The following is an 18,680-nucleotide window of genomic DNA, read 5'->3' as shown; positions in this document are numbered from 1 at the left end:
GCAAACCTTCATCCTTCATTAATGAAATTTATATATATTTTCTATAAGCAAAATGCTTTTAAAATATTTTGTAAATTATTTAAGTCAAATTGGACTACTATACAAGTAGTTGATTTAGATTAATTGAAACCTCATTCACCGAATTTATCTCTTAAATTGGCTAAGCTTGTGGGAAAATGAAATTATACTTAAAGTAAATCAATGAAATTAATGAATTTTTCTTTACACCAAGTCAAGTAATAAAATATAATTTATGTATCATTCGACTACTGTGCGAGCAATTAATTTTTATTTACTTAAACCTAATTAAACCACAAATCTCAACCATGAAGACAAAATTAATGAGTGTGTCCTTAAGCAAAAGTCTTTGTAATATATTTAAGCAAATATTACAATTACAATAAGCGAGACGTAAATCAATTTAAAACAAATATCAAGACCATGTTCCAACTTTGTCTTGAAATTAAATGAAACTTGAAATAGGTGAATGAAATCTTCTTCAAATATCAAGAATTCACATGAAATTTATGCATCATTAAATTACAATAGGAATAGTTAATCCACCTAAAATAAATTTGACCACAAAATTGTTCTCCTTTAATTGCCTTTGTGCCAATATTAAATTACGCTTCAATAAACTGCACATACAATATAATTATAGATAAGAAATCAAATCAAAAGTGAGAGGCAGTCAATTTTAACCTGTGCGTAAGTGAAAATAAAAGAGAAGTTGCCCGAGTTTCTGCTTTGATGGTGTTTACCCAAAAAAAAAAAGAAAGTTTTCCAGCAATTTTCCTCCGAAGTGCGCCGAAGCTAAGCTAACAAGTGCCTCACTTTGTGCTTAAGCTTGAGTATAGGATTGGGTTAATATTTGCAAATGAAAGTGTATGGAAATTGTGCTGCTCTAATCGAGCTTAAATAGTTCTGTGCTGAGTTCAATTGCAACAATTTGAAAGAACGAAACGAGACAGAGAAGTGGCAAATGCAGCTTTCGAGCTGTGTAATGCCATCAATGCAGCAACAGCAACAGCAGCAATTGCAATTGCAATCGACGTCGGCATTCTAATTGCACCGAAATGTGTCTCCAGAAATGTTGCAGCATTTTGCACCTGTTACGTGTTGCAGCTGCACACACACACATGCTCGACATGTTTGCTCACGTCATCAACTGTCTGTCAAACATGTTGTGGAAGTGTGCGAGTGTGTGCAAGTCTCTCTCTCTCTCTCTCTCTCTTGTGACGCAACCCGCAACGCGCCTATTAAATGCCAATTGCAGCTGCACACACACACACACACACACACATACACACACAAATTAGGTAATGGCCAAGGGCGAGAGAGATAAGAGTGGGAATGCAGCTGCAGTTGGGGACACTGCATAACAGCAACTGAGGGCAATGCAAATTTTCTCGAGCCTGCGACTGCGTTTCTATATATGTATGTATGTATGTGTGTGTGTGTGTGTGTGTGTGTGTGTGTGTGTGTGTGTGTGGGTGCTCACCCTGCTCTATTAGACTGATTCAGTTCAGTTGGCTTGGCCAGTTGACATGGCCAGAACAGCAACTGCTAATGCGGCCACTGGGCAGCAGTCGAGACTCGCCTCCCTCTCCCCTTCTATTCTCCCCTTTCCCCTTTCTCTCCTCACTGTTCTCCCACTCATAGTTTGCTGTGCCTCTTGTGTATATAGTTTTGTTGATTTTGCCCTTTGGCTGACACAGAACGCTGTTGACTTTGCATATTAAAACAAAATGAATGCAGACAAACAGCAACAACAACAATAACAACACCAACAACAGCAACGACAACAACAATGCGTGACCTTAGCGAAAGTGTAGCAGTACAATAGTGGGAGGCTCTACTGTACCGAGAGGCTACGTTTTTTAATTTGTGATTTGCCGTCTCGCTTGTGCTTAGTTTTAATTAATTATATACGGTTTGTTTGGCAAATTAAAAACTGTTGACTCTGGCACAAAATGCGGCAACAAAATGTGGCAACGTGGCAGGCAATCTAACTGTGTGGCAACGTCTTTCAGCTACCTCCCAGTCAGCCACAACACTTGACGCTTTCAATTAGCAGCACGACAAACAGCAGCAAAACACAAATACAAACATACGCAGCTTTATATACATATAATATATATTCTGTCGCACTGCTATTTCAAAGTTCACAGCTGTATATATAAGTATATATATATATATGAGAGGGGGGAAGGCAGGTTTCCGTCATTTATAAAGACCAAATGTCTGCAACATCGTTTGCGTTTCATTTGCCTTTGTAAGCAGCTTAATACGCAAATGGAAAACTGACGAAAAACTCTTAAATAACTGCGAGTGTGCGAGTGTGTGTGTGTGTCTGCTGTCAAGTGCGACATGCAATAAGAATTAGCGGCAAGCTGAAGCTTCAAAAGAATGTCACAGTTTCTGCTGCTGATGCCATTGCTGTTGCTGTTGATGTTGCTGTTGCTGTTGCCATTGATTGACACGCAATACGAGCACGTTGCCGAAATGTGGCTTCAAATGGAAAATCCAGTTGGACACAGTCTCTGCTGCGATGCTAATTGGAGCACGTATATAGGGGACAAAGGACAGAAGGGCACGTGAGCAGACAGAGCGAAGGATAGAGAGAGAGAGAGTGTAAGCGAGACAGAGGCAGACAGAGTCCTGCGAGCACGAAACGAAGAAATGCACTTAATTGGACCCAGCGAAGTGCGTTCGTCGCGGTTGCTATATGATTAATTAGTGACTGCAAGGCGCGAGTTGCAAATCGAAATAGCGAGAGAGACCGATAAATAGAGAGACAGAAAGAGAGAGAGCGAAAGAGAAGACGCGATAACTTGGCTGGCAGCCAAATAATGATGCGTGATTCAATTGCATTTTGCTCAATGCGCTAATGACCCCAAAAAGTATGCTATAGAAATTGTTTCTCACTGCATTTATTGCGTAATTACGCAACTTTTGGCCAAGACAATTAGCAAAGCGAATCGATTTGTGTCTTACAACATTAGAATATTAATTAAGTTACAGATAATAAAATAATCAAATACATTTCTTACTTAAAGTCTTATCATACAATCTTTTCTCTTTCATTAAAGTATTAACTACTTAATATACACTTCTAATTAAATAATAAGTTTATAGCTTATGTCTATGACAATTCAATTTAAATTCGGTTCATTTCAATTTTGTTTTTTGTTTTCTTCGCCCATTGACTCTTTCATTTTTTTTAAAGTTTTCTTGCGCACTCCTGATTTTATCGATATTACTTTTTTACAGCTTAATTATCGATATTTTTCTTTTATCATCGATTTCCTCAGAAATAAATGTTCCCATTATTTAGATATTTTTGTTTTCTATCGCTTGCCAAGTAGTCTTTACATTTAAGTTCTTCTATTAACATTACATGTAAACTCTTTCATTAAAGTATTTAATAGTTAATATAGTAATAATTCTAATTAATGAAATATAATATTCAAATTATTCTATAATTCTAATTCATTCACTAATTCACTATTCCTTTTCTTTTCCACTAATATGGCTTTCTCTATTTGTTATATTCAGAATTATTTGCGCTTTGAATTACTTTCGTATTCTCTTAGACAAAAGTCTTTAGCTAAAATAGATATGTGTCAGCTGAACTATTAATTTGCCTCGGCCATTGCGAAAGTTTTTCAAGTTCAAGCCTTCAACGCAACTCGAACTTTGCTTTGCTCTTGCTCGCAATTAGCATTTTCTGTCTGGCTTTTTCTGCGTGCTGTGCATGATTTAACATGGCTAACGTAGTTCAACATTTCCCAGCTTAAGTGTTTTGTCCAACTCCCCCTTTTGGCATTTGCTCTAGCCTAATTAGCTCTGGAAATGTAAACTTCTTAAGCTGCAGTTAAGAGGCATAAAAAACTCATGCGCGTCATCTTAAATTCATAATTTCAATTTCAAATTGTTATTACAGCGCCGTCGTTGGCTGTCAGTCAGTTCTGTAATAATACTGCAGCAGCACAGCGTTCTCCCTTCCCTCCTTCTCTTGTCCCTTAGTGATCTAGAAACACGCTCAACCCACGCTCACGCCTGATTATTATTGACAGTTGCCGCCGTCAGAGATTGTTCGTGTTGCTGTTGCTGTTGTTGCTGTTATGGCTCTCATTTTAGTCTCATAAATATGCAAATTAATCATTTGCGGAAATTTGCATACTTAATAAGTTGCTTTAATTAAATGTTCACGCACGCATGCCTCACAATCTTTCCCCCAGGAATCGAGAATCCTTTTCGCCCAAATGCCATTTTAAAGCGCCAACTTGTTAATTGCGCGCAATCCCCACCGCACCCCTTTCCCCTCCACTTTCTTTCCTCTTCCCTAGCACCTCTTTGACCTACCTCATGGCAGCGAAAAAGTATTACAAAAACCATTCACAATAAAGTGTCGGCTAACAAAAAATAACGAAAAAACAAAAAAATAAGAGTCAATAAAAAAGCATCTTTAAAATTGTTAGCTAGCAACAGCAGTAGCACGAAATGGAAATAAGAGAGAGCTGCTGCCAACTGTTTTTCATATTTAGGGGCACAGTCACGTTCCAAAGCGCCGCAACGATCCCAAAAACAATATGAAAGAAGCCCAACCAAAACTGTTTTTATCTGCATGACGCTGGCAATCTTCATTTTATTTGATTTCATTTTTATGAATACCCTAACCCGAGCATATCGAGAAAGAGAGAGAGTAATTTAAATCGGTTACGCAACTTCTGACAGATTGCTTAAACTACAAATTTTAGTTTTGCAACAATTTGCTAAAAACAAACAACATGGCATTCCTTTTGGTATGAATCTGAAATCTAATTTCATTCCATTAAAGTTTGAAATTAAAATAGACTTCTTTTTTGTTTTAATTTTTTTTGCTTTGCAATGACTTTTGCGCTTTTGAGAATTAATTATAATAAGAACAAAAATATAAATATCTTTACCTGGAATAAGCTTTATAATTATGTCATTAAATTATTAATATAAAACATGGAATATAAATATTTACTTAATGTGATGTCTTTCTTTAATTTAAATTTCCTATTTTCGTGATCAGATATAATTGAAAAAAACGTCAGCTCATCTCTTAACAGATTTTCTAGGGTATAGGATTTGCGACACCTCAAAGTTAGCTCCCGCTGCTTGTTTTTTATGTGTACAACATTTTCGAAAATGAACAGCCCAAAAAAAAAGAGAGAAGAAATGTATGTATATAACTTGTATATAGACACATATACATACATATATATGCAAACTGCGAGGCGCAACCAACATAAATTAACATTTTTATGCGCCGCTGCAATGGACGAGAGCTCCAAGGACCAGAATCAGCAGCATCTACAGCAGCAACAACAACAATAATAACAACAACAGCAGCAACAACAACAAGAGAAACAGAATCAGAATCACAGTCAAAGCATAAGCTTGAAAATGGGCGCCTCTCTAAGGCTCCGCATTATTTACGATGGGCCTGACACTGCCAAAAGTGGGCGGCAGTTGATGAGGGGAGTGTCTGTGTTATGTTGCTGTCTCTGTGGAAGTGTTTGGGTGTGTGTGTGTCTGTTGTGCGTGGCCATTCACATTTCTTCATTACATTTCATTTTATTTCAGTTCAGAACAGCCACGTTTATTTATTTGCCATTCGGCAGCGCCTTTGCCCTTTGCCTGGCTGGCAAATAATTTTAATTGGTTTTCCACCCACACCACAAAAGTCTCTTGTCCCTTTCCTCTCTCACTCTCTAGTTCTTCTCCACCTTCTCCTCAAATTGGAAGTGACGGAGAAGTGATTTCATTTGTAATATATAAGTCTACACATATTTATTTATAACCTCGTCAGTCATGTTTATTCATCTTATTACAAAAGTTGTAGTTTGCATTGGTCGACCGCAATTGCAAAATCAAATTGCTTTATAATTTGCATAAATGAGTGTATTCGAATTTAAAATCAATTTCAGCACATTTTTACACACAGACAGAACACAAAGAACTTTTTGTTTATAGAAGAGCAAAGAAATATTAAGAGCATATTTTGTTTCTTATACTTTTCATTCAATTCCATAGTACAATTGTGGCAAGCAAAACTATATTTGATTCGAAATTCACTCAGGGGCTATATTTCCAATCAGGTACAAATCATTTTCATAACAACAAACAAAGTATCTCAAAAATATTCTCTCTATTTCAGCAAAGGCAGATTCCCATTTTATACTCTTGCTTTAGTTATTTTCATTTCCCCCTCAGTTTGCTCAGAAAATTGTATTTTCCAAATGGAAGCATACTTTTTGGGGCAGAATAGTTTCGGATTATAAGTGCTTGAATGTAAATGCAAATTTGTAATATTCAAATAATTCGCTGGCCCTTCCAATAAAAACTATTTTAATTATTAATGTGCTTTAAAAGCTTTTTTGCACAGCAGCGCAATAAGTTTTAACAGAAATGCAATGCATTTTAAATGCAAACTAAAAATTGTTTCGATGTACTGACGTCAATAATTAATTTATTTTTAAAATTCCACAATATTTATTAAACAATTTCAGTAGAAAATTCATTGACCTTTAAAAGAGTAAAAATCTCATAGAAGTTCGCTTGAATTTCATTTGCTTTAATTATCGTGATTATGCTAATGATTTACTCACCTAACGGTATTCGTTTCAATTCCAATTGTCTCACAGTTATTACTTAACCAACACTGGATGTGCTCCTTGTGTCTCGTTTCGTTATCTTTTGTTTTGCTTACGCGACGTTTCGAATCTATTTCTATTTTTTGTGTGTTTCTGCCTCGCTTTGCCAGCTCGTTGCAGGTTTCACTTTCTTTTCAGCTTGTTGCTGTTGTTGTACTTATTGTTGTTGCTGCTGTTGTTGTTGTTGCTATACACTGGTTAGCACGCCATTGTTTAGTATGCGGCGTCCATCATTTGGAAGTCAGCGTTACACATAACACAACACACATGACAAGGGGGCCACAAATGTTGTTCTTATTGTTGTCGTTGTTGTTGTTGTTGTTGTTGTTGCTGGGCACATTTCGCAGAGAATTCATTAGGCATGCGGGAATTTTAATTTCACTTGCTCACACACGCGCACATATGTGGCGACATATTTCTCAAACATTTTCGCTGCGTGCGGCGACGACGGCGACGGCGAATCGACGACGTCAGTTTTTTATGCTACTGCTACTGATGATGCTTTTACTTTTGCAGTTGTTGCTGCTGCTCACAGCTTCTGTTTTGCTTTTGCTTAGGCGCTTTTCAATTTGCATGACGGCTGACCTTGCTCTCAAGTGGAACAAAAACTATGCCGCACTCACACACATGCATCACACATACAACACACATATGCAGCAGGAGGCGCGAGCAACGACCGAACCGAACCGTCACAACAACAACATGGCGACAGCGACGGCGACTGCGAAGAAGAAGGTGAAGCAGAAGGAGAAGAAGCACAGAACGAACGCGCTGACAGCTGTCAAATATTTTCGTTTTTTCGTTTTTTTTTTTTGGTTTTTTGGGAGCTCTTCACAGGCGCACAATGCAGACCGCGATAATCTGCGGCGGCCGCTTCGGCAGCAGCGCAAGCAGCAGCAGTATAAAGTACGCCTCGATTACCATGCCTTGCTTTCACATTCGTTGGGGGTGATGGTGAGGAGGAGTGAGGGGAGCATGCCGTACACGTTTAATGTTCAAGTCAAGTGCGAAGCTTATGCGCCTCGAAATGTGCGCGTGACTGCGTCTGTGTGAGTGTCTCTCAGTGTACGTGTATGTGTGTGTGTGCTGTCTGTGTGTTGGTATGTTTTTGGGATGCTGCCTTGGAACGTTGCTACGTTTTCTTTTGTTCTACGCGCGCGCGGGGGCTGCTGCTGCTGCTGTTCTTGTTGTTGTAGTTGTTGCTGTTGTTGCTGCTGCTGCTGCTGTGTCGCTTGATGACAAATTTTGCGCACACACGTTTGTTGTCTCCCCCTCCAAACGAAATAACTTCCAGCTTCTTTTTCGTGCACTTTACAGCGTTTATATTTCTATTTTCGCTTTTCTTTTATTTTATTTATTTTTTGTTGGTTAGTTTTTCGTTTCGTTTATTTTTGGAGATTGGATTGCCAATTGCCATTTGCTATTGTGGCTTTGTCTCTTTGTTGTCTGGCTGCCTTTCTCGTTTTTTGAGAATAATTGGCAACGCTAGTTCAACGTCTTGTTGCTGTTATTGTTGTTTCTGCGGCTGATGCTGCTGCTTTGTTTGCATAATTAAGCGAGTGATAAGCTTGCAATGCGACATGCTCGGACATGCTTGGACATGCGGGGACATGCATGCCATTAGCACGTGGCAATCATTTGGCATCGATTGCGATTCTGATTGCGATTTTACCCCTCTCCGAAAAACAGCTGCTCGGCCGCGGCCAGCTGCAAAGTATGCAATGATAAATTATGTTTTACCCGAAATTTTCCGCACAACATACAAATGCAAATTTTTCGCCCGTAATCGCATTTCAAGTTTCTCCAGAGATTTTCATAACTGTCGAAAGCAGCAATTGAAGCGGTACTTTTTCTTTCTTTCGATTTTCTTCTTTCTTTTTTTTTTTGCGTGGCTCTTTATTAATGCGATTTTCAGTTTTCGCTTTTCACATTGCTTTTTCGCTCGCCATTCAATGCGATTTCACACATATTAAACGATTTAAATTCCACTTTTAATTTTTTTCTTTTTTCTGCGTTTTTCTTCTTCGCTTACGACTCCGTTTCACCCAGTCCACATGCTCAACACATTTTTATTATATTTTACTTCATCTCATCTCATTTCAGTTTCATCAACGCGCGCTGCGTTCACAGGACCGCACAGACTCCGACTATGAACTGGCAAAGTGTTTGGATGCCTCTACATTTTAGTACTAAAAATTCCGCGGCGTTAACACAGCATCTGGAGTGTCGTGTGTGGCGACGGCACGCTCTCTTTGTGTGTGTAGAGTTTCGCAGGATGCTGCTCTCCGCTGCTCGTGCTCGTGTACGCTTTCCAGCCCCAAGACCCCCAAAAACACCGAGCAACAAAGCATCACGGCAAAATCTCTACACAAATAACATTTCGTTCGCTTTGAGCTGTTAACTGTTGAGCGAGTGGAGTGGCGGTTCGCTGTTAAATGAGGAGTTACAATTTCACTTAGTGTGACCAGCTATGCGGAAAAATACCAAATATACTGCACAAATCGATATTGTTATAAACAACACGGTTGCATTGACGCTTTTCGGTAAATTCTAATTTACCAATGCGACCATTTCACGCGCCTTCTATACTTTTTGGTATATAAAATACAAAAAATACCAATTGTGAAAGTATATTCAGGCGATCTGGCTGCTGGGCACACAGACGTGCAGCGAACGTGAGCCGAACGGCAACCATCTTTGTGAAAAATACCTACGAGACTGGAGAGGAGTTGGTGTAGGAATTAATTATTTCTGCGGCATATTAAAAGTTAAAAAATAAAAAAAAATAACGATGATTTCTGCTCGCTTGGCGTCGTCGGTCGCACGCAACTTGCCCAAGGCGGCCACACAGGTATTGTTGCAAAAATAAAGTGCAAAACAAACGCGTAATGAAAAAAAATTATACATCACAAAATACCTCTCCCCATATAAGATAATCAAACCCAATTGGCAATATTTAAATAGTTGAACTTTAACCCAACAATGTTTAATCCAACTGGATTACACTTACAACCGCTGCTTCATTTTCGCCACTTTCCAAGTGAATTATTGGCAAAATGTTCTAACATTTTTTGTATGTTACGCAATGCAGCAGACAAATCTGCGACCCCAAAAATAATTACATAACAATTGTCTAAAAGTAAATGATGCGCTGGTAATTAACATTTCACAAACATAATTAAATTTTAAATTGAAGTGTAATTTTCAAGCAAATAATTCTTCTGTCAAAGGTTACATAATTTTTGTCACCCAACTGCAGCAGCAGCCGCTGTTCGTTGGCAATGCCCAGCTTTTGAGGTTATGTGCGTGTGAAAATCAATTTTGCAAATCGAAAGGGAAATGCCGTTAAGTGATGCGTAAGCTAAACTAAAGTACCAAGAACTCGATATAATTTCTACAACAATTTGAAAAGAGTGAAATTTAATTTTATCATTTACAATGTACTGTACAATGTACAATGTATTTGCTGCCCGGCCTGGCCAATATTAATGTGCGAGAGCGAGACAGCAGCTGTGCCGCTCATGTGGTTATTCAATTCTTGTCCCGCCGCACTCTTCTTGCTCCTTACATAAGTTGAACACGATTGAGAGACACATAAATATTTGATTCAATATTAAATTGAATTCCAACACACAGGTTGCCTGCAAGGCTGCGTACCCAGCTGCTACTCTCGCTGCCCGTAAGTTCCATGTTGCCAGCACACAGCGCAGCGCGGAGATCTCCAACATTCTGGAGGAGAGAATCCTGGGCGTTGCACCCAAGGCCGATTTGGAGGAAACTGGCCGTGTGCTCAGCATTGGTGACGGTATTGCTCGTGTCTATGGCTTGAACAACATCCAAGCCGATGAGATGGTGGAATTCTCCTCGGGCCTCAAGGGCATGGCCCTCAATTTGGAGCCCGACAACGTCGGTGTTGTCGTCTTCGGTAACGACAAGCTGATCAAGCAGGGCGATATTGTCAAGCGTACCGGCGCTATTGTCGACGTGCCCGTCGGTGATGAGCTGCTCGGCCGTGTTGTCGATGCTCTGGGTAATGCCATTGACGGCAAGGGCGCTATCAACACCAAGGATCGTTTCCGTGTCGGTATCAAGGCCCCCGGCATCATTCCCCGTGTCTCTGTGCGCGAGCCTATGCAGACTGGTATCAAGGCCGTCGATTCTCTTGTGCCCATCGGTCGTGGTCAGCGTGAGTTGATCATTGGTGACAGACAGACTGGGTAAGTGAAATCCCTTCGATATGTAGAAGCTCTTAACTATATGGTACTTTCTATCTTGCAGTAAGACCGCTCTGGCTATTGATACCATCATCAACCAGAAGCGTTTCAACGAGGGTCAAGACGAGTCGAAGAAACTGTACTGCATCTACGTCGCTATTGGCCAGAAGCGTTCCACCGTCGCCCAGATTGTCAAGCGTCTGACCGACTCCGGTGCCATGGGTTACTCCGTCATTGTGTCGGCCACCGCCTCCGATGCCGCTCCCCTGCAGTATTTGGCTCCCTACTCTGGCTGCGCCATGGGTGAATACTTCCGCGACAAGGGCAAGCACGCCCTGATCATCTACGATGATTTGTCCAAACAGGCTGTCGCCTACCGTCAAATGTCCCTGCTGCTGCGTCGTCCCCCAGGTCGTGAGGCCTACCCCGGTGATGTGTTCTACCTGCATTCGCGTTTGTTGGAGCGTGCCGCTAAGATGTCCCCAGCCATGGGTGGCGGTTCATTGACTGCCCTGCCCGTGATTGAGACCCAGGCCGGTGATGTGTCCGCCTACATTCCAACCAACGTCATTTCGATCACTGACGGTCAGATCTTCTTGGAAACCGAGTTGTTCTACAAGGGTATCCGTCCCGCCATCAACGTGGGTCTCTCTGTGTCCCGTGTGGGTTCCGCTGCCCAGACCAAGGCCATGAAGCAGGTCGCCGGTTCCATGAAGCTGGAGTTGGCTCAGTACCGTGAGGTCGCCGCCTTCGCCCAGTTCGGTTCCGATTTGGATGCCGCCACCCAGCAGCTGCTGAACCGTGGTGTGCGTCTTACTGAGCTGCTCAAGCAGGGACAGTATGTGCCCATGTCCATTGAGGATCAGGTAAAGCTACTGACAGCATCTTGATATCATATTGAATTCACTATTATCCTCTCCTTTTATCTGCTTCACAGGTTGCTGTCATCTACTGCGGTGTGCGCGGTCACTTGGACAAGATGGATCCCGCCAAGATCACCAAGTTCGAGAAGGAATTCTTGCAGCACATCAAGACCACCGAGCAGGGTCTCCTGGATACCATTGCCAAGGAGGGTCAAATCTCCCAAGCTGCTGATGCCAAGCTGAAGGATGTGGTCACCAAATTCATGTCCACCTTCCAGGGTTAAACAGCTAATAAACAGTTCTACGAGCAGCAGCAGTTATATCATAGATATTGGGGCAAGCAAATAAAAAATGGATTGCAATTACTATAAGCCGAAATCAACGTTAATTAATAATTATGGAAACTGCCCAAACGCTGCGCGTTGATGAAGCAACAACCACATCAACTAAAAACAAAACAATTACAACAACAAGAAAACTACACCCTAAGAAAATATAAACAAAAACATTATAAAAACTCAAGAAAACTTACTTTGCGCATTCATGTTTTCCTTCGCTGTGCGGCTCCGTGTATCGTCCTTGCCATACACACACAAACTGGGAGAGAGAGACGAAGAGAGAGAAAGCGGGACCTATACGGAACCAGCAGCGAGGATCTACTTCGAATTTCAGCACTAGTCGAGTCTAAAGAAACCGTACTTCTGTTGTTCTAGCCTAAACTATAATCAATATTTGTAATATTGTAATCGAGAATAGTCGAAAAATACCCGTTTGTGGATGATTGTGAAACGATGAAAATAAAAACGATACTAATTATACACTTACATACATCATGAAAAGTGAGCACTATTTGAAGATTCTGTGATCAGAGGGAAATGTTATTTATCGAAAGGGATATGATAATTGTTACTTTTATTTTGCAATAAAATTGGATACACAATTTAAAGCGTAGAATAACCTCCAAACTGTTTAATCTTTTATAGATAGTCTTCAAGGAGAGTTTTAATAGTATAGAAAAACTTATTTAGATGTGATAGGAGAAATATATAATATACATTTTTGTGTGATAAGAAATTTAATGCTTAGGAGACTAACTTTCTATTAAATAACCTTTAAAGTAATCCTAAATGGATAGTATTAGGAGAAGAGATGAACTGTGGATCCAATACTAAATTTAGAGACTCTCATTATATGAAGCAATCATAAGTGTAGTTAGAAGTATTACGAAACTGTTCGACCCATCAACTAATCTGCAAGCTGGCTATAATTTACTACCAGGACTGTCGATCCCTAGCTGAATAATATGCTATAGCTACACAAATGTTTCGAAAATAATTTAAATTTTAGTAAAATTAACATAAATATTAAGACTACTCAGATTTACAAAATAAATCTTATACATAGGTGCTTAAAATCCGTAGTTTGTGAAAGTAGCTTCCTCAGACAGTCCTAATCCTGACGTATTTCCCGAGACTTAAAAATTTTCCATTCACGATTCGTCTGGACAAACATTGTCCAGACGAACCGACAAGCCAATTACTAATTGCAATCCAGTCCCAGACAGAATGTCCTTTCTTTTAATCTGTCTAAAGTCTCAGCTGATCCGACTGCATCAGCAGAAGACACAGCAGCTGTTTGCTGCGCAAAAGGACACAGTTGAAAAAGGACTTCACACAACCTTCTTGTCGCCCGTGACTGACCTTGCAACCTCTCAGCGGGCATGCGGATCTGCAGCCACTCTACCTGACTTCACCTCGCAGGATAACAGACAGCTCGATGTCTCGGTTGCTCGGTTGATTGGTCGGTCTCTTCACGCTCTGCATATTTCGTTAACAGCCACCCAGAAAAAGGCACAGGGCTAGAAGTGAAAACCCGGAGCTCTTTCTATTTATGATACCCATATCCAATAAATACACAGAACACATGCATGTGTGTGTGTGTGTGTCAGGGCAGGACTCAAAAGGCTGCTCCTGCCAAAAGAAAAATCGCTTTGATTATATGGGCCTCGCTGCTTGGGGCCATCAAATGTTGATAGCGTGTTGTTGTTGTTCCCTCTGCTGTTGTTGTTGGGTCGTTGTCGCTGCCGTTGGCTGCTTTCTTTTTATTGTTGCATTTGTTTGCTCGTAAAAGTGTCGAAATTAATGAGAGCCATAAAACCGTCAAACTTAAATTTCGAACAGGCGCGCAGCGGCCTCAGCAAGTCAACTGCTGAAACAGTTGCTGCCCCAGTCGTGCTCACAGTTGAGCTCTCGCACACACCTACACAGCGCCATACCCACACACGCACACACAGACAGCGCAGCTAAATACATATTTACATATACAGACACACATCGACACGTGCGCGTGCAGACAGCGACGACGCTGCCGGGCAATTGCGATGAAACGGGCGAAAGCAAGAACAAAAACCACAATCGCACACACACACATGCTCATGTGGAGTTGGAATGTAAGACATAAGGGAGGGAAAAACTGACCTGCGATCAAAAGCAAGCAGCCAAGAGTAAAATTAAAGTTGAAGCGAGAGGCAAACACGTTTCAATGCTTTCCCATTTTGTTCCCTTTGTCTGGCTGTTCAGTTCGTGTGTGTGTGTATCTGTCTTTTGATAAGGAGCAGAGCCCACATAGGGGTCGCAGTTGTGTCTCGCCTTGTAATTACTTTTTGGGTAATGTTCCGGTTTTCAGCTCTCGCCGAGATTCCCATCAGCTGCTGAGAATAAATGGCGCCAAATGCAAAAGAGAGGTTTGGTATGTTTAAAAGTACACAATGTTTATTTGCAATGAAATGTAATTGTAATGTGTAATAGTCGGGGAGATATAAAATTGTATACATAATTTTATTAAATTAATTATTACATAGCACAAATGCCAAAATCAATTGCTTAACTAAATACAAATATATTCAATATGCATAAAATGGGCTGTTTTTTTTTTTTTGTTACTTTTCTTTTTAGAATATAGCTTAAAAAATACTTTGAGGCAACGCCGATATTGTTCAGCCAGCAAATGCGCTCGTTGCTCCTTGGTGCTCTCAGTGTCCGTTTCTCTCTCTCTATATCTTTCTTACACGCAGGATTTTAACACATTACATACATACATACATATACAGAACATATATAGAGCAGCAGTATTAATTTAAGGGTAAAAGTGAAGAGTGAATTTGAAAAGGTGGAAAGGGGTTGGGGCTGGCTGCCTTTGCTAGTGATCGCCTTAAAAACGGCGACGACACAAACGCAAAAAGTACATGAAAATTCGTAGTTATCGATTATCGATCATTATTGCAATCACTCACACGTAAAGACATACACACATATATATGATTGAAGTTGGAACACGAAGAAAACGAAAAATACACAAATTTAAATTATTAAACAAATTGAACTAAAAAGTGCAGTCGAGAGCTACACAAACTAAAGAAAGTCTTGCATGATCGTAGATGGGGGAGAATCGCTCTCGCTCTACTTCTTGCTAGCAGCCCCCACAATGGAGTCCATGAGTGGACCGTATAGCTCAGAGCGCAGCGCAATCTTCTGGAACTTGTTGGCCTGATACTTGCTGTAGATGGCCCGTAACTTGGCCGTGGACGCCTCACGCGCCAACTTGGCGATCTGACGCGTTATCGGCCGCAGGTGCTGCGCAGTGTAATGGGAATAGTGCTCCAGCGTGGGTGTCCAGTGCTTGTTGTTGAATCCCGTGGCAGCTCTGGCATTGCCATTGAGCAAGTGCAGTGATAAAAACAGAGAAGCGGCTGCAATCTGCAAAAGGGAATAAACACTTAAAAGTGATCGATATGTTTTATTGTTAGTAGCAAACTTACCTCTGATGGCTTGTAGCTGGCCAGTTCGTAGTCCATGGTAGCCAGCTCCAAGAAGTACTTGGACATCGCATGATGATCATCCTCGGCGCACGCCGCCTTCGAGTAGCGACGCAAGAAGTGAATGGGCAACGGACGCGACAGATTATTGTCGATCGCCTTGAGGATCTGCAGCTCCATCAAACGAATCTCGCGAGCCGTGTAAGTATCATCAGTGATGAACACAAAGTCCGCCATTGCTGGCGGAAAGAGTTCCTCGTACTTGGTGGCAATGAAGAGAGCCGTGACACCAACCAGCTGCAAATACTTGCGCTTGGTGTTCTTGGCTACCTGCAGGTAGCGATCGATGATAGCTACGGCCAGATGGAAGGTTTCGGCCACCAAATGGAACTGCAAGTGCACCTCGTTGATCCAATCGATGAGCACCGATCGCATCTTGAAGGACACCTCCTCTTGGTTGGCCAAATGATCCGAATGAACCGGCTGCTCCTCCTCTAGCTGATACAGATAGTCATAGATATCATTGACATACTCTGACACCAAGATCAGATTGTCATGATCATCCGCATCGATATCTTCCACCTCCGCCAAACGTTTGGTGGAGTGCGACAATGCTGTCGTTTGCTGTGTGGCAGCTGCCACAGTTGTTGCAGTTGCCCCTGGCTTACGGAGCTTGTTGGGAGAGATCAGCACCAGCGGCGCTTGCTCCTTCTTGAGCACGGCAGGCTTCAGCAACACTTCCTTCTTGGCCACTACAGCAGTAGCTGCTACCACATTGGGTTTGACTATCACAGATGTCTCCTTTTTGGCCACATTGTTGGGCTTGGCGAGTGCAGCGCGCAACTTGGTTAAGGATTTGCGCGACAAGTTGCTGTCCTCGCGACGCAGCGTGTTCACCTTTTCTTCGGCAACGGGTTTCTGTTGCTTGGCTGCTGCAGCAACTGCATAGTGGGAGGATTTGATAGGAATAATCTTCTTGGCCAGCTGCATCAGAGGATACTTACGTTTGCTTTGCGCATTGACCACCGAGGTCGTTGTCGTTCCTGCTGCTGCAACGCGAGTGGCGTGCAACATGTTTGCGGCCAACTGGCGGGACATGACACCAGCTGCGGCAACATTGGTGCGCACGGAATTGGAGCGCAGCAGTGGACCAGTTGTCTTCACCACAGGCGCCGCCGCATTGTTGGCATTGTTCACACCCAGCGGCTGCTTCTTCCAGTGGGTGTCCACGCGAGCTTTCGTCAACTTCACATCCTTCAGCCTGCATTGAAATGCAATTAATCCACTGAAATGTGATTGCAACTTAACTCAAACTCACTCTTTTTGTGCCACATCCTTGGCAGCGATGACTGCACGATTGATGCCGCGGTTCTGCAAATCGCCCAAAGCGGCGCGTTTTGTGGTTGCCTCGTTTGTAGGCACTGTCATTTTCTTCACATGCACTTGGTTATATTTCTCCGATGCATTCTACAAATATGGAGAGAATCCCAGTTATTTGGGGGTCAATGTCACGGCGGCCATTTTGGAAGAATAGTGAAAGAGTGCAAAAGGGATTTGCAAGTAGCGGTACATAAAAAGTACCGCAATAGTTGCGAGTGCACAGAAAAGGCGCCAAGTGCGTTTACCGCTGCTGAAGCAGCAGCAACAACAAAGCACGCAACGGCATTTTTTCTTTTTGATAGACGCAGCTAACGCAGCAATGGCGGCTGCGCCTGCGTCGACGCAGGCACCGCTGCTAACGCTTTGCGATGCTGGTGCTGAAAAATTTGATAAAATGTGCATTACGAGAGATTCTTACCTCGTCCAAAAGCATTTTCATTGCTGTGCTTGCCATCTTGATCGATTTATATATTTCCTTTGTAATTTAAATAAACAGAACGCTTTGATTTGTATTATTTTTGTACTTGAGCGCGTCACTTTTTTGGAACGCTAAATTTCTGATACTTTTCAAATAGTATGTTTTATTAAGTAATGTTGAATAACTTGTTTTTCAGATTGCACAAAATATAATTTACAATTTTTATTTCAACGATTGCTGTTTTAATTCGAAAATGTTTCCTTTTTTGTCGAGTTTTTCGAGCTGTCTGCACGATGCGTTCGCCAGCAGATGCCGTTTAGATTTGAAATGCACGCCAAGTGCTGAAAACGATGTGACCACACCGACAGCTGTGTTGAAAGACCAAAAGGCAGTGTGACCGCTTGTGTATGCGTTGCAAAGCAACCCTGTGTTCGCTGCGAGCATGGCATGTGTTGTAGCACTTAGCTTTTGTTTTGCACAGCAAGTGCTGCCCATAATATATTTTACAAATAAAATACGTTACAAGGAAATTATTTGAATCTTTGACTTGCATTGTAAATTAGTATGTAGTAAATTAACTGCATTTGAGTGTGTTGATATGTAAAAGATATAAGTATGTTTCATAGCGCCAATCAATCATTGCCATCACACACTGATTGCATCAATTAAAAGTTGATCACTTCAATTGGCTGTATGGCTGGCGTGTTGCATCTTCATTGAAAATGGGATCTTCGACAATTTAGCGCTAGTTTTGTATTTGCATTTGCATTGCTGATTTAAGATTTCCTTCACAATGTACTTCTTGTTGTTACTTCAAACCGAACGGAAATGCAACATAATTCTCGGTTTGTTTTTTTACTCGACTGTGATGATCAGTGTCAAGTTTTCGTCTGGGCCGGCTACCCCATCATTTTCAGGCACTTGACCACAAAAACAATAAACAACAACAGCAACAACAACTACGACCAACCAGAATAACAAAAACAGTAATAGCAGCAAACAATTGCCATCGCATCATACGGTTCTGCATTTTTTGCTAATTTTTTCGGCTGCTTTACTTAACGGTGGCGTTCTATTGTTCCGTTCCGCCCCGACACCAGCTCATTAGCATATTTTGTAGCTCCATCTCCAACTTCAGACCCCAACGCCTTCTGCTCCACCAACACAGCGCAGCTCACGAACACTTTTAGCTGTCGTTGCAGAAGCCGATGGCACTTTTGTCGACGATCGTGTGCGCCATCGGCTTGAATAAAGTTTTCCGCAGTCGTGATTTTTCGTCATTCGCGAATGTGGCGCTGCCGT

The 18,680-nt window shown here is 41.6% G+C and overlaps 3 protein-coding genes across 10 annotated transcripts in view; 1 reads left to right on the top strand and 2 right to left on the bottom strand.

The window, feature by feature from the left end:
• The window catches only part of LOC117572236 (cyclic nucleotide-gated cation channel beta-3), an 84,850-nt gene extending 75,848 nt beyond the window's left edge, over positions 1-9,002 (bottom strand). For 3 of the 8 annotated variants that reach the window (XR_007954788.1, XR_007954789.1, XM_052004168.1), the window contains exon 1: positions 6,645-9,001. The gene's annotated coding sequence lies outside the window, so the exon portion shown is untranslated. Of the gene's footprint in view, positions 1-6,644 lie in introns of all 8 variants that reach the window. The other 5 variants (XM_052004169.1, XM_052004170.1, XM_052004171.1 and 2 more) reach the window with 4 other exon arrangements.
• Positions 9,003-9,354: 352 nt separating this feature from the next.
• LOC117568123 (ATP synthase subunit alpha, mitochondrial) lies at positions 9,355-12,590 on the top strand. The gene is made up of 4 exons (XM_034248528.2): positions 9,355-9,540; positions 10,326-10,906; positions 10,968-11,769; positions 11,841-12,590. The coding sequence occupies exons 1-4, from the start codon at positions 9,481-9,483 to the stop codon at positions 12,048-12,050; spliced, it is 1,653 nt and encodes a 550-aa protein (XP_034104419.1). The 5' UTR covers positions 9,355-9,480; the 3' UTR covers positions 12,051-12,590.
• Positions 12,591-14,584: 1,994 nt separating this feature from the next.
• Positions 14,585-17,693, bottom strand: LOC117569594 (G2/mitotic-specific cyclin-B). The gene is made up of 5 exons (XM_034250825.2): positions 17,379-17,693; positions 16,899-17,047; positions 16,585-16,841; positions 15,584-16,521; positions 14,585-15,521 (listed from the first exon to the last, which is right to left on the bottom strand). The coding sequence occupies exons 1-5, from the start codon at positions 17,412-17,414 to the stop codon at positions 15,225-15,227; spliced, it is 1,677 nt and encodes a 558-aa protein (XP_034106716.1). The 5' UTR covers positions 17,415-17,693; the 3' UTR covers positions 14,585-15,224.
• Positions 17,694-18,680: the final 987 nt, after the last annotated feature.

The sequence above is a fragment of the Drosophila albomicans genome, chromosome 3 (genome assembly GCF_009650485.2).
Source record: "Drosophila albomicans strain 15112-1751.03 chromosome 3, ASM965048v2, whole genome shotgun sequence".
NCBI lineage: Eukaryota > Metazoa > Arthropoda > Insecta > Diptera > Drosophilidae > Drosophila > Drosophila albomicans.
Note: the sequence above shows the minus strand (reverse complement) of the source record. Positions and strands in the feature narration are given on the sequence as shown.

Excerpts from the sequence above, each read along its gene's own strand:
- LOC117568123 (XM_034248528.2), top strand. The coding sequence starts at position 9,481 with ATGATTTCTGCTCGCTTGGCGTCGTCGGTCGCACGCAACTTGCCCAAG. Across the intron at positions 9,541-10,325 it reads TGCCCAAGGCGGCCACACAG|GTTGCCTGCAAGGCTGCGTA; the intron begins GTATTGTTGCAA and ends TCCAACACACAG. Across the intron at positions 10,907-10,967 it reads ATTGGTGACAGACAGACTGG|TAAGACCGCTCTGGCTATTG; the intron begins GTAAGTGAAATC and ends TCTATCTTGCAG.
- LOC117569594 (XM_034250825.2), bottom strand. The coding sequence starts at position 17,414 with ATGGCAAGCACAGCAATGAAAATGCTTTTGGACGAG. Across the intron at positions 17,048-17,378 it reads TGAAAATGCTTTTGGACGAG|AATGCATCGGAGAAATATAA; the intron begins GTAAGAATCTCT and ends CCATATTTGTAG. Across the intron at positions 15,522-15,583 it reads CCAGCTACAAGCCATCAGAG|ATTGCAGCCGCTTCTCTGTT; the intron begins GTAAGTTTGCTA and ends TCCCTTTTGCAG.